The 15,038-nt window shown below is 41.1% G+C and overlaps 3 protein-coding genes across 3 annotated transcripts; all 3 read left to right on the top strand.

Moving 5' to 3' along the window:
- Nucleotides 1–766: 766 nt before the first annotated feature.
- Nucleotides 767–8,596, top strand: LOC108119636 (uncharacterized). The gene is made up of 3 exons (XM_017232905.2): nucleotides 767–901; nucleotides 2,256–2,478; nucleotides 6,528–8,596. Exons 1-3 carry the CDS (start codon nucleotides 767–769, stop codon nucleotides 8,594–8,596), a joined length of 2,427 nt encoding a protein of 808 aa, XP_017088394.2.
- A 1,234-nt stretch (nucleotides 8,597–9,830) lies between these two features.
- On the top strand, nucleotides 9,831–11,553 carry LOC108124911 (repetin). Its single transcript, XM_070279696.1, has 2 exons — nucleotides 9,831–9,924; nucleotides 9,992–11,553. The coding sequence occupies exons 1-2, from the start codon at nucleotides 9,904–9,906 to the stop codon at nucleotides 11,528–11,530; spliced, it is 1,560 nt and encodes a 519-aa protein (XP_070135797.1). The 5' UTR covers nucleotides 9,831–9,903; the 3' UTR covers nucleotides 11,531–11,553.
- Nucleotides 11,554–13,982: 2,429 nt separating this feature from the next.
- LOC108124901 (uncharacterized) lies at nucleotides 13,983–14,615 on the top strand. Its single transcript, XM_043209795.2, has 2 exons — nucleotides 13,983–14,480; nucleotides 14,526–14,615. Exons 1-2 carry the CDS (start codon nucleotides 13,983–13,985, stop codon nucleotides 14,613–14,615), a joined length of 588 nt encoding a protein of 195 aa, XP_043065730.2.
- The last annotated feature ends 423 nt before the right edge of the window (nucleotides 14,616–15,038 follow it).

The raw sequence follows: 15,038 nt of genomic DNA on the forward strand, positions 1-15,038 counted from the left end.
ACCTAACCATCTTACTCATCTTACCCTCCAAAATAAAACCAAATATAAAACATTTAAAGCACTAGTCCCCTACAAACTCTCAACAAAGTAACACAAAAGAAAGCATTTCGATAAACATTTCCCCAATTATTAGTGGCGATACTGGGTTAGTTCACTGCTTGAAGCCCCTTGGGGGCATAATTTTAATTTGTCGTTTATAACAATAAATGCTTTGAGGCTATTGAGGATTTTACAAGTCAATTACGGGTGTTACGAGCCCGGGTAAACCCCTACCACCTGCCAGCCAGCTCCTCTCCTCTCCGGCCTCCTCGCCAAAAACCATTTCATTGAACCATAAGCCGTGTGTATTTGTTCGTTTGTTTGGCCTGGCTGTTGGCTTAATTGGCCATCAAAGTGGCTAAAATCGAAACTGAGAGCCACTAAAGCCAACTAAACCAGTTGTCCACCCCTCCTGTCCCCTCCCTCCACATTAGCCACATCTTTCTCTTTCTCTCAGTCTGTTGCTGTCTCTTTTTGTAAACTTATCACGCATACGCAGTGTTGTCTTATTACGATTTGAATTGTCATCGAAAGTGAAGCGATCTGCCACATTGCCCCTCCACTCTTTCTATTTCTTTCTACCTCTTTCTTTCTCTTTCTGTGTTGGTGCTTTTCTTTGGGCCGCAAATTCGCATAAATTTTCCGCTGCAACGGTCCGCATCATTATAAAAGCCGCACCTCGCCAGCTGGCCGCCAACAATTCCATCCGAGTCTCTGACGCGCCACCATGTCCGCGTCTTGCCACAAAAAAAAGCCGCAGCATCACCATGCCGCACCAACAGCATCACGTCCCCCCCGATGCCAGCTGCCACATCCCCTCTTGCAATACCGGCTGCAATGGGGCATCTGTCTAGTGCTAGCCGTAAGTATCTTTCAAAACCGAAAGGATAAAGCTCCCAAAAAAAAAGGATTACTTCTTATGTTTGTTTTTTTACTGTGTATTTGTGATCAAGTGAAGTGATTTTCCAAAATATGAAAAGAGGAAATAATATTCTGTTATTTTTTTGAGTGTTACTATTTTGAAAAACCTTTTCTTTGAAATTCTGAAAATATTCTTTTAAGCTATAAGGGAACTAAAGTTTGAAGGAATAAACCAAAACCTACCAAGATGTGCTTCTAAAACACTTAATATTTAAAAAATTGCTTTGAAAATTTAAAATAATATAAAGAAATCATTTAAAGACCACTTCTAATAATAAAAAACACATAAGATGTGTTTTAAGATCCAAAAGTGAATAGAAATATTCTTTCTTAACTTTTATTTCAACTCTTCAAGTTACCTCAATATAATGTCTATGAGTTTTCTAAAATTAATCTTATATTCAATAATTCAATATATAGAAAAATATAATAAAAATCAGCTACTCATTCAAGAAGATATGGTAAAATATAATATTAAAAATATTTTTCAAAATTGCATTTTGGGCTCCAAATATTTTCCAAGAGCTTTTCAAAACCAGCGTTTTTCAAGAAACTTCCCTCTAGGAGAAATATTTTTTTCAGACTAAGAACTTAAATACCGAAACTTTTTAACAAAAAATATAATTTTTTAACTAATATTTAGTCTAAAAAAATTTAAATTCAAGTATATTCCTCAACTAAACTTAAATAAAACAAGATATAACATTTAAATCATTAGAACGAGCTTAATATACTAAGAATTGGGACACTTTCTTATAAAATCAACGATCAAGGATGCAGAAAGGAGTAAATTAATTTGGGAAACACAATTAAAACTATTAAATGGCTTAGACTTTATAGAATAGACCTTAAAAAATCGTATAAGTGATATATATTTTATAAATATTATATAAAAATAAACAACAACCCTCTCTGCACCTCCCCTTATAACAACAAGATTGCGTGCCAGAGTCTCTGCTGCATTCCATGCTGATGTTTCATTGCCCTCTTTCGGCCATTTTGGGCCATTGAACTTGGCCAACTAAACACCAGCTTCAATCAAACAAAAATCGAGCCGTCAGTCATCTCTTGCCATCCCCTCCCATTACCCTCCCGTTTCTCTCTCTCTCGCGAAAAGCGAAAGTGAGTTGGCTAAGTTTAATTAGTTTAATTGCAAAGTGGGTACAAATAAATGGGCCTAAAAGCAAGTGGCCGAGCGCTACCAGCTGTGGTCATTAGCATTGGCCAATAGGCTCTCCGATTAAGACAAAAATATTTATTATTGTTTATAAAACATAACACTCCTTGTTTCTTAGATCCTGACCCTGAGCAGTGCCGTCTCTGTGACCTCTGGCACTTCGGGCCACAACCGGCGTCGGGCTGGCGGAGCCAGTGCAGCTTCCCTGGAGGACACCAGCGATAAATCCGTTCCTGATCAACTGGCCCTAGCTGCCAGTCGACGAGCATCCGATGATAACAGGCCCTACTCCAGGAGGGGATCCGTACTTCAAAGCAGAACCAAAGAAGCTCCCAACAAAGGTTTGTAAGAAATACGGGAATATTTTGAAGGAATTGAATACCTTTGGGCTTCAGGATTAAGTAAAGGTATTCCTCTTGAGAATCGGATGAGAATTGGCAGAGATATAGCCTCTGGCATGGTCGATATGTGGAAATCCGGGATTTTTCAGGGGTCTCCCCACAAAAAATGGAAAAAAATCCAAAAAATATTTCGTCTCCAGATTTTGATGCAGATTAGTGCAAAATCACTCCACAAATCGTTTAAGGTATTCCTTTTGAGAATCGGTTAAGAATTGGCAAAGATATAGCCTTCGGCAGGGGCTCTATGTGGAAATCCGGGATTTTGCAGGGGTCTCCCCATAAAAAATGGAAAAAAATCCAAAAAATATTTCCACTTCAGATTTTTATGCAATTTAGTGCAGAATCACTCCACAAATCGTTTAGGGTATTCCTTTTAAGAATCGGTTAAGAATTGGCAAAGATATGCCCATCGGCAGGGGCCCTATGTGGAAATCCGGGATTTCGCAGGGGTCTCCCCATAAAAAATGGAAAAAAATCCAAAAAATATTTCGTCTCCAGCTTTTGATGCAGATTAGTGCAAAATCACTCCACAAATCGTTTAAGGTATTCCTCTTGAGAATCGGATGAGAATTGGCAGAGATATAGCCTTCGGGAGGGGCCCTATGTGGAAATCCTGGATTTTGCAGGGGTCTCCCCACAAAAAATGGAAAAAAATCCAAAAAATATTTCGTCTCCATATTTTGATGCAGATTAGTGGAGAATCACTCCACAAATCGTTTAAGGTATTCCTCTTGAGAATCAAATGAGAATTGGCAGAGATAAAGCCTTCGGGAGGGGCCCTATGTGGAAATCCTGGATTTTGCAGGGGTCTCCCCACAAAAAATGGAAAAAAATCCAAAAAATATTTCGTCTCCAGATTTTGATGCAGATTAGTGCAGAATCACTCCACAAATCGTTTAAGGTATTCCTTTTGAGAATCGGATAAGAATTGGCAAAGATATAGCCTTCGGCAGGGGCCCTATGTGGAAATCCGGGATTTTGCAGGGGTCTCCCCATAAAAAATGGAAAAAAATCCAAAAAATATTTCCACTTCAGATTTTTATGCAATTTAGTGCAGAATCACTCCACAAATCGTTTAGGGTATTCCTTTTAAGAATCGGTTAAGAATTGGCAAAGATATGCCCATCGGCAGGGGCCCTATGTGGAAATCCGGGATTTCGCAGGGGTCTCCCCATAAAAAATGGAAAAAAATCCAAAAAATATTTCGTCTCCAGATTTTGATGCAGATTAGTGCAAAATCACTCCACAAATCGTTTAAGGTATTCCTTTTGAGAATCGGTTAAGAATTGGCAAAGATATAGCCTTCGGCAGGGGCTCTATGTGGAAATCCGGGATTTTGCAGGGGTCTCCCCATAAAAAATGGAAAAAAATCCAAAAAATATTTCCACTTCAGATTTTTATGCAATTTAGTGCAGAATCACTCCACAAATCGTTTAGGGTATTCCTTTTAAGAATCGGTTAAGAATTGGCAAAGATATGCCCATCGGCAGGGGCCCTATGTGGAAATCCGGGATTTCGCAGGGGTCTCCCCATAAAAAATGGAAAAAAATCCAAAAAATATTTCGTCTCCAGCTTTTGATGCAGATTAGTGCAAAATCACTCCACAAATCGTTTAAGGTATTCCTCTTGAGAATCGGATGAGAATTGGCAGAGATATAGCCTTCGGGAGGGGCCCTATGTGGAAATCCTGGATTTTGCAGGGGTCTCCCCACAAAAAATGGAAAAAAATCCAAAAAATATTTCGTCTCCATATTTTGATGCAGATTAGTGGAGAATCACTCCACAAATCGTTTAAGGTATTCCTTTTGAGAATCGGATAAGAATTGGCAAAGATATAGCCTTCGGCAGGGGCCCTATGTGGAAATCCGGGATTTTGCAGGGGTCTCCCCATAAAAAATGGAAAAAAATCCAAAAAATATTTCCACTTCAGATTTTTATGCAATTTAGTGCAGAATCACTCCACAAATCGTTTAGGGTATTCCTTTTAAGAATCGGTTAAGAATTGGCAAAGATATGCCCATCGGCAGGGGCCCTATGTGGAAATCCGGGATTTCGCAGGGGTCTCCCCATAAAAAATGGAAAAAAATCCAAAAAATATTTCGTCTCCAGCTTTTGATGCAGATTAGTGCAAAATCACTCCACAAATCGTTTAAGGTATTCCTCTTGAGAATCGGATGAGAATTGGCAGAGATATAGCCTTCGGGAGGGGCCCTATGTGGAAATCCTGGATTTTGCAGGGGTCTCCCCACAAAAAATGGAAAAAAATCCAAAAAATATTTCGTCTCCATATTTTGATGCAGATTAGTGGAGAATCACTCCACAAATCGTTTAAGGTATTCCTCTTGAGAATCAAATGAGAATTGGCAGAGATAAAGCCTTCGGGAGGGGCCCTATGTGGAAATCCTGGATTTTGCAGGGGTCTCCCCACAAAAAATGGAAAAAAATCCAAAAAATATTTCGTCTCCAGATTTTGATGCAGATTAGTGCAGAATCACTCCACAAATCGTTTAAGGTATTCCTTTTGAGAATCGGATAAGAATTGGCAAAGATATAGCCTTCGGCAGGGGCCCTATGTGGAAATCCGGGATTTTGCAGGGGTCTCCCCATAAAAAATGGAAAAAAATCCAAAAAATATTTCCACTTCAGATTTTTATGCAATTTAGTGCAGAATCACTCCACAAATCGTTTAGGGTATTCCTTTTAAGAATCGGTTAAGAATTGGCAAAGATATGCCCATCGGCAGGGGCCCTATGTGGAAATCCGGGATTTCGCAGGGGTCTCCCCATAAAAAATGGAAAAAAATCCAAAAAATATTTCGTCTCCAGCTTTTGATGCAGATTAGTGCAAAATCACTCCACAAATCGTTTAAGGTATTCCTCTTGAGAATCGGATGAGAATTGGCAGAGATATAGCCTTCGGGAGGGGCCCTATGTGGAAATCCTGGATTTTGCAGGGGTCTCCCCACAAAAAATGGAAAAAAATCCAAAAAATATTTCGTCTCCATATTTTGATGCAGATTAGTGGAGAATCACTCCACAAATCGTTTAAGGTATTCCTCTTGAGAATCAAATGAGAATTGGCAGAGATATAGCCTTCGGGAGGGGCCCTATGTGGAAATCCTGGATTTTGCAGGGGTCTCCCCACAAAAAATGGAAAAAAATCCAAAAAATATTTCTTCTCCAGATTTTGATGCAGATTAGTGCAGAATCACTCCACAAATCGTTTAAGGTATTCCTCTTGAGAATCGGATAAGAATTGGCAGAGATATAGCCTTCGGGAGGGGCCCTATGTGGAAATCCTGGATTTTGCAGGGGTCTCCCCACAAAAAATGGAAAAAAATCCAAAAAATATTTCGTCTCCATATTTTGATGCAGATTAGTGGAGAATCACTCCACAAATCGTTTAAGGTATTCCTCTTGAGAATCAAATGAGAATTGGCAGAGATATAGCCTTCGGGAGGGGCCCTATGTGGAAATCCTGGATTTTGCAGGGGTCTCCCCACAAAAAATGGAAAAAAATCCAAAAAATATTTCGTCTCCAGCTTTTGATGCAGATTAGTGCAAAATCACTCCACAAATCGTTTAAGGTATTCCTCTTGAGAATCGGATGAGAATTGGCAGAGATAAAGCCTTCGGGAGGGGCCCTATGTGGAAATCCTGGATTTTGCAGGGGTCTCCCCACAAAAAATGGAAAAAAATCCAAAAAATATTTCGTCTCCAGATTCTGATGCAGATTAGTGTAGAATCGTTTAAGGTCACAAATCGTTTAAGGTATTCCTCTTGAGAATCGGATTAGAATTGGCAGAGATATAGACACGAAGAGGGCGTATATGGGGAACTCCACAGATTACCCCAAAGAACCTTGTAGATCTACATTTTATTTTAAAACTTTAAACTAAAAGCACGTTTTAATAAATATATAAAACAGAAATGCCCAAAAGTATGTGATGAAATGGTTAAATATTTAATAATTAATATATTTATTTTAAGATTTCAACTACGGCCATGTGGAGCTGAATCTCGTGAGACCGGAGCATGAGTCGCATCCGAAACTGATCTTAAGCACAACGACGGCAGCCTCGGGTTCTGGAGGATCTGCAGGTCCTGTCAACCTGGAGGACTCTCAGTCGGCGGCGGAGTACGTGGCCAATGCCATCAAGCTGGCCTACAAGCAGCCACCGGTTCCGGTGAAGAGTCCTGCGCCAAATCACCTCCAAGCACCAAAGGACCTGCCCTCGTCCTCCACCCAAAGGAGCTACAACGAACACAGGGAGAGAGAGCGGGAAATCCTAGAACACCAGGCTCTGATCCTGGGAGGAGCTCCTGCCTCTGCTGCTGCATCATCCTCGTCCCCGGGTTCACCTCATTCCTCGCCACCCTCACCCGCCCTGGCACCGGCTCCCGTCTACGAAAAGGATCCTGTGACTCGGAGCTACGAGCTATATGAGGCTTCCACCGAAGGCGACGTACATATACCCGTTCAGGAGGACATCGAACGGCACTATCGTCCCAAGTACAACAGCTACAACTACCAGCCCTACCAACCGCCCACGATCTACCGCAACCTGGAGGCCGAGGCCGAAGAAAAGGTACGAGTTTCCGCCTCCACAGAGATCCCCAAGTCGGAAATAATGAAACAGATCGAGAAGTCGGTGATCAAGTATATGAAAGAGCTGGAGGCGGAGGGTAAAATAATCAGTACACCCCAAGAACCGGCCACACCACCGCCGCCACCACCACCACCGCCCTCGCCAGTTCAGCAAATAACCAAGACCTATTACAAAACGCAATCGAATGGGATATCCAATGGGATTTCAGGTGGAATTTCTGGGGGAATCTCTGAAGAAAAGCGCTATAGCAGCAGTACAGTGAGACCCAAGTACACAGCACCACCGCCCCAGAAACAACAGCAATCACAGACCCATCATCAACATCAGCATCAACATCAACATCAGCAGGTCTATCACCAGCCCCAGCATCATCATCAGACAGTACATCATCAGAATGTGGGTATTACTGCGAAGTTGAGGAACTCCCCATCAGTTTCCAGCCAGAAGCCCCTGCAACATTTTCAATCGGAAACGGAAACCGCCTATCAGGCTCCAGATCTTCCAGTCGATGAACTATCACCCAATGTGGAATTCATCTATAAAATCAAGACGAGAGCTCCGCTGCAAACGGCTACAGTGAAAACAGTCTCCAAGCCCTATACTTTGCCACTAAAAAGTGCCGAGCACTTTGATCATGGAGCGGCCCTCAAGAATATCGAAGAATTCGATCTATCGCATGTGGTGCCCACTCCCGAAAGAGTAGAAAGAGAAAGGGAGAGGGAGAGGGAAAGGGAACGAGATTCTCGAGAGGATCAGAAGCCCCACAAGCTGTACTTCAATTCAGAAATCTATCATGACATCAACTCACTGCCCTACAAAAGCAAAGAGGCGGCTCTGCAGGAATATCGTCACAAGTTGAAGAATTCCAACGAAAATCTTCATCCGGACTATAAGGGCTATTCCGGATACTTTGCCGAACCGGAAGTCGAGGAAGTGGATCCCAATGAATCGAAACTAATCCTAAATGAGGAGGGTTATCCCTATCATTACCTTTTGAAAAAGGAACCTCTAGAGGATCATGATCCTTGGCTGGAACAGCAACAACAACAACAGCAACCGTTGCGTCTAAACCACGCCCACACGCACAACCATGCCGCCCACCATGGCCAGCATCATGGCCACGGCCACACCCACTCACACGCCCACAAACATGGCGGCAGTAGTCTGGAATACGATAGCTATAGTCCAAAGTTTAATAATAATCCAGAGGGATATGGATACCAACACACCTATAAGCTAAGGCCAGGACAATCGGGTCAAGGAGGCGGAGGCGGAGGAGGAGGAGGTGGAGGTTCTAGTGTGGCCGTGGCCACTGCTGTGGTGGGTGGGAAGCGGGGTAAGCGCGGCGGTGGCGTTCATCCCCGTCAGGAGGCTATCAAGAAGCAGCTGCGAGGATCGGAGGTCAAGGATCTGGAAGCCAGCTTGGCCCTGAGACCGCCACCCAAATAGTTGACCTCCCTGGTCATTAACCCTTAACCCCATAGCCCCCCCTAATAGCTGATTTTGTAGGCCACACATGTCCAAGTGCTTGGTTATAATATGTATATGCTATTGTGTTTTTTTTTTTGTGTTGTTGTTGTTAATCAGTGTGTTGTCAGTTATGAAGCTAATTCTAAGTCTAAGTATGATTATTTATTTAATAGAAAAACGAAAACAAATTATGCAATTAAACAAGTAAATAAATTAATAAATAATAAAGTTAAAAAAAAGTAGTTTTAATTAGAGGTTCTTGTGTTGGATATTTAAAATGGAAAGAGAGACTTAACGATAAAGCTTAATAATGAAACTTATTTCCCAAAAAAAAATAGAATTTTAGATCTAAAATCTTAATTTAAATCCTTATCTTTAGGAATATATCATTAGGGTCTTATGGTAGGGACTGCAAGGATCTCTGTATAAGAACTTCTTATTAAGAAGTTTCTATACTTCTTCTAGGTAAGAACTCTCTCTCTAAAAGCGTCCCTTGGTCTTTTAGAAAGGACTTGCCCTGTAATATTTATCATAAAATAGATATAATAACTATTAATAATCTTTTTTAAAAATTTAATAAACAAATAACATAGGCCCAAAAAACAAGTGCTGCCCATTATTATGATAGTTTTCTTTTCTTTCTTTTATTTTATATTTCATTTTTTACTCTCATTACTCTTTTGTTTTGCTTTGTATTTCGCTTTCATTGAAACAAAAAATAAAAAAAATTCATAAATACATAAATGATATAATTAAATATGTTAAACCACCCACACTTACCAAAAATCCCCAAAAAAAAGATGCACAGATTCAGCCTCGAATTGTGTAATTTTAACAAAAAAATAAACCAAAACCTTATTTTACTTTAATTTTAATTAATTCCAAGTCTCTTCCAGAGTAGAACTAAGCCAAAACTAAATGCCAAGTTCATTACATTTCCGGTGAACTTGATTTAACTAAAGATTCACTTACAAATGGTGTGTAAATAGAGAAAATAGTCGCCTCAAATGAAGAGTTACGTGAGATTTGGCCGATTTATCGCCAGTACACCTGCAACATTGTCTTTTTTTTTCATACAATTATATATATTTTATATCTTATATATAGTTTTTTTTTTGTTTGTGGCTCCAATTCCATCAACGCTCACGCACAGATTATTCAAGATCATAGATCATTGTTGGCGTTGCCCGGGCGTTCGGCCGGGTTTTGGGTATAAAAACTATTTGTTTTGGCCACAACTAGCCATTGCTCACTCAGCACTCAGCCCTCCAATCACACGCCAAACCATGAAGCTCAGAGCTTGTCAGGTAAGCCTACTACATTACTAACTAATCCTTGGCTAGTTCATCTTAAATATTAAATTATTATTCACAGATATTCGTGTTAGTTGCCCTCTTGGGGATACACGCCCTGGAAGCGGTAGTTGTTGCCGGCGGCGGTGGACATCAGCAGTTGCACAACAATAACCGGAATGGCTATCGATACAATGGACCCGCCCACAAGTACTTGCCGGTGGAGCAGCCAGAACATCATCAGGAGCATCAGGATCATCAGCAGAATGGTTACAATGGACCCTATAACTCCCAGCACTACCAGGAACAGAGGCAGCAGGGCGGCAAGGAGCAGGCCTGGCAGCCGGTCTTCTCCCAGGGTGTCTCTCAGGGACATCAGATATCCGGAGGACAGCAGTCACATCATCAGATTCATGAAGGTCATCAGATCCAGGGAGGACAATACCAGCAGCAACATCATCACAACAACGAACACTCCTATGAACCTGTGTCTTCCCACCATTTCGAAGGAGAATCCTGGAACTCCCATCAGGGACAGCATGGACATCACTCCCAGTCTGGACATCAAGGCCACCAGAAGGTAGAGTCCTGGCCCTCGAACCAGGTCCAGTATGAAACCCAACGAGGAGAGTCGTGGCAGACCAACCAAGGTCATCAGGGCAGCCAAAGGGGAGAGTCTTGGCAGTCGCATTCTGGCCAACATGATAACCAAAAAGGACAGTCCTGGAACTCCCAACTGGGCGGAGAATCCTGGCAGTCCAACCAAGGACATCAGGGCAACCTTCGTGGTGACTCTTACGGCTCTCATTCCGGACACCAAGGCAACCACCAGGAAGAATCCTACAGCTCCCATTCCGGACACCAAGGCCACCAAAGACAAGAAGGACAGAAGGGCGGAGAGTCCTGGAACTCGCAGCGTGGCGAATCCTGGCAAGGTCACCACAATGGCCAGGAAAACCAGTATCGTGGAGATCTCTGGCAGCCCATCCGAGAGTACGACCTGGAGAAACTGCCCTCTGCCGAGGCGCATGCTTCTAGCCACAAAACCTTTGCCAATCCCGGCAAGAACTCGAAACTAGTGCCAGCCTATACCCTATCCAGTGACGCCGAGCACGATCGCTTCATTGGCCTGGACTCCTTGGACACTCGTCTGTTGTCCCAATCCCTGCCAGATGCCTACCGTAAAGTGCCCTTTACCTCGCCCTCTGGCCCGGCATCTCAGCGCCATGAACAGCAACTGGGAGGATCCACATCCTCGGGTTACTTGCAAATGCAATCCCATTCGTATCAGCTGCCCTCCACCCAGAGCACTCACAGGGAGTATCCCCAGGAGCAGCAGCAACAGCAGCATTCCGGTAATCGGCAGTACTCCGCCAATGCCTATGCTGTATCGCCTTCGTATCTTCATGGTTCCCAATCCCAATCCCATTCTTTGAGTCCTTCAGGTCAGTTCCCATCGTACTCCCAACACTCCCAATCTTCTGAGTTCCAATCTCACTCCCAAAACCCTTCTTCTCAGTTCCAATCTCACTCCCAAAACCCATCGTCTGAGTTCCAATCCCACTCCTCTCCCAATAGCTTGAATCATCCCAGCCGGGAGTTCCAGCCTCCATATTACTAAATATTTCATTCCAAACTACTATTATTTATTCTTTTTTTTTTTACATCCAAAATTATTCATTTTCAGAGTTTGCATTTCTTGAGAAAAGCATCTAAACTGAGCCCTATTTTTATAAAAATAAAGTTTTTTTTTTAAAATAAAATAAATCTTAAAAAATAATCCAAAACTAACAGACTTTTCTTGATGATATCATTTGAAAACGGGAAGTTGCGATGACCTTGTCTCTAATCCCATCATTAATTTGGCCAAAATGCGATCGTAGCTAATTTGATTACGATTTCGTTGGATAATTGCGAGAATTTTGTAATTTTCTCATGAGGTTTGCTGTTGGTTGTGTTTTTGATTCAAATTAAATGCGATTAGAGACCCAAATTAAAGACGTTTCGGTTCTTGACTTGGCTTCCTCTCCCCACAAGTGAAGGTAAAACCAACAAACCAAATACCAAAAGAAAAAAAAAAAAACAGAAACAATACCTTACTGAAATGATAACAAACAGCAGTAACTTTCATTGCAGCTGCAGTAGCAGTAGCAGGAAGCAACATTAAAATAAATATTGCATTCACATTCAGACGGCTATGCTCTCTTTTTGGCACACTATTTGTCATGATCACAAGCTTCAATCCAAGTCGTTTCCAAGTCAAGTCGAGTCATCGAAATTGAAATGTAGCTGTCGTTCGAAAGCCAGCAACCAGCAACGAACAACCAGCAACCAGCAACTATAGTAGCAACATCAGCAACAACTGCCCACAGCTGAGGGCAACTGTTATAGCCGATTGTTATGGAGGCGCCACTTTCATTTTCATTGGGCGAATTTTTTAACACGGAAGTCAATGGGCTTTTTAATAAATTATGAGACTTGAAAGCTAGCAGGGGTTATACTATATATATAGGGTTATATAGTAAAGACTATAACGAAAGATCTAAACTTTAAAAGACATCTTTGTAAAAGTTATAGATTCTGCAACTTAAGATTGAATACTTTAAAGAGAAGAGGATTATCTAGTATGGTATTTGATAGAGAGAATTGCTATTTCTTTATAATATTAAGCATGTTTTTTTAAGAAATTGTTAGTAGTATTGTATATAATTTCATAAAATAACTATCTACCATTTAAAAATGTATATTTAAAAGATCTAAAGGCTTTAAAGACTATTAAAAGGTTAAGGATATACATTAGTATAGAATAGTTATCAAGGAGAATCAATAGACTTTATAAAGAGCTTCACTTAAGTACTTAATATTAGCTTTGGATTAGGAATGGATCATACAGTTAAAATCTAAAATTTAAGTATTTATTTTTATGAAATTTATAAGCTTTGAAGAGATTACGTATAAAGTGCAGTTTTTGGTAGTTCAGAAGAATCTATGACCTTATAAAGAGAGCTTTCTGAAGAAATCTCCATCAAAATTATATAGAATTCTTAAGAAGAATTCATTACTTTATTTTATAGCGAGTTTCCACAAGAAATCTCTATCAAAAACGCTCTTGTAAAACGAGTTCCCTTAAGAAATCTTTACCAAAATAATAAGAAATTATTAGGAAGAATCCAAAACTTTATAATGCCAGTTCCCTCAAGAAATGTCTACCAAAATGATTAGGAATTATAAGTTTTATATCCATAGCTTTATAATGACAGTTTCCTCAAGAAATCTTTATCAAAATATCGCTTATAAAGGAGGTCTTTAAAAGAACTACAAATATTAATGACTTCCTCAAGAAATCTCTCCTAAAGTCAAACCCCCCTTTGGATTAAGCAATACCATCAAATACCATATAATGTCATACAATTGTAAGCTATATATAGTATCAATGACTTAAGGTTAACACCATTTAATACCAAACCACACCAAAAGAGCCGCTATAAGATGGTATAAAAGTCTATGAAAGAGAAAGAGACACATCTCTTAGAAACCGAAGCTACAATACACTTTCAAAAGTTACAAATAGTACAAGAGCTAAAATTAAAGTTCTATTTAAAAGATAAGCAAGTCATGAGCTTTAAAAATTAGGACAAGTTTTAACAAAATACTCCTAAAACCCCATATACCTCTTGGAAGAGTATAAAAACCCCCTCAACTGTAAAATATTACCTTCGAAGGGCAACCAAGAGCAGTCAACTTGGGGTTCGGTTACATGGCTTGTTGACTTCTTCCAGCATTAATGGTAATTTTCAAACTTGCAACATTGCAACTTCATTTTCCAACAAATCATTAAATAATTTTCAAAATACTAAGCTTATAAGAAATATGACTATATAGTATTGAAAACTAAAAGTGATATGAAAATTGGCAAGTTGCGTAACCAAAAGAAAGAGGCTGGAAAGGAAGTGGCAACTGGATATCAGTTACAGCGGAACCAGGGATATCGGATATCAGAGTTACTTTCTTATATAGTCGTGGGTCGGCAGTGTCGGGGCCAACATTTGCAAAAGCCAACAATCTTGGGCAACATGTTCAAGGTTGTCCACCTCCACGTCTTGATCCTGGTCTGTTGTTTCTGTTGCCCGGAGGCCCAGCATCCTGCCTGGCTGTATCCGATGCCTTGGCGTCCTCTGATCCTGCCTAGACCAGTTCCTACGCCAGTGGCCAGTGGTGTTTCACAACTAAGTCCGGGTTATACAGGTCCACAGACGTTTCCTTCAGCGCCGCAGGATCAGCAACAAGGACAACAGAAACCGCAGTATTCAGAGCAGTATCAGCAGCAATATCCACAGCAGCAGCAACAGCAATATCCTCAGCAACCTGTCCTCTTTGGCCTATTTGCACCGCAGTTGCAAGTTCATCCTCTGGCCGCTCCACCCCAGGCAGGACACTTTACTCTGCCCTTCCGGCCATCACCCTTTGCCGGCTACACGGACGATGAGGTGGACAACGAAGTCCAGGAGAGTCCCGAACAGCAGCAACATCCACAACAGCTAGAACCTCCTTTCCATGCCCATCCTTACAGAGTGGCAGAGAGATCGGAGCAAAGTCCTAGAGGGGTTCAGCCTGAGAGATCAGGATCAGGATCAGGATCAGGAAATACTCCTCTGGGTTATGTCTATCTATCGCCAAGTAATATCTATAATCTAGTAAGGTCTTAAAGGTCTAAAGACTAAGTCTTAATCATAGTTCTTATTTTATTTTTTTTTTGTACTTACTTTCAAGAGTTTAAGGTTTGAAACCTCAGAAATAAAACAACATTTATATATTTTTTTTTTATAAAATTATAATATATACTTAACTTGCTAATATTGGAAAGGTCTTCCCACACACTCTCCTCCATTACCACCGACTGGGGGGTCTGGGAATTCAAGACCCAATGCCCCAAAGTCTAGACCGTGTAATGCCGCTATGATGATGACTACTCGCCCACCGAGTCGGCTCTTTGTGGTTATTTATGATATTTGGGGCTTTCTGGGCCAAACTTTTACCATGGGCGGTGGATGGATTAGATCTCTGGCAATTTGCTGCCAATTACTGGGCGTCTCGCACAAGTCGCAAATCGGCGAAATTATAACTCGATC

The sequence above is a fragment of the Drosophila bipectinata genome, chromosome XL (assembly GCF_030179905.1).
Source record: "Drosophila bipectinata strain 14024-0381.07 chromosome XL, DbipHiC1v2, whole genome shotgun sequence".
NCBI lineage: Eukaryota > Metazoa > Arthropoda > Insecta > Diptera > Drosophilidae > Drosophila > Drosophila bipectinata.

Bases quoted from the DNA above. Each gene is read 5' to 3' on its own strand.
- LOC108119636 (XM_017232905.2), top strand. From the start codon at position 767: ATGTCCGCGTCTTGCCACAAAAAAAAGCCGCAGCATCACCATGCCGCA. The intron at 902-2,255 runs GTAAGTATCTTT...CTTGTTTCTTAG, and splicing joins GCATCTGTCTAGTGCTAGCC to ATCCTGACCCTGAGCAGTGC. The intron at 2,479-6,527 runs GTTTGTAAGAAA...ATTTATTTTAAG, and splicing joins CAAAGAAGCTCCCAACAAAG to ATTTCAACTACGGCCATGTG.
- LOC108124911 (XM_070279696.1), top strand. From the start codon at position 9,904: ATGAAGCTCAGAGCTTGTCAG. The intron at 9,925-9,991 runs GTAAGCCTACTA...TATTATTCACAG, and splicing joins TGAAGCTCAGAGCTTGTCAG to ATATTCGTGTTAGTTGCCCT.
- LOC108124901 (XM_043209795.2), top strand. From the start codon at position 13,983: ATGTTCAAGGTTGTCCACCTCCACGTCTTGATCCTGGTCTGTTGTTTC. The intron at 14,481-14,525 runs GTGGCAGAGAGA...GTTCAGCCTGAG, and splicing joins TCCATGCCCATCCTTACAGA to AGATCAGGATCAGGATCAGG.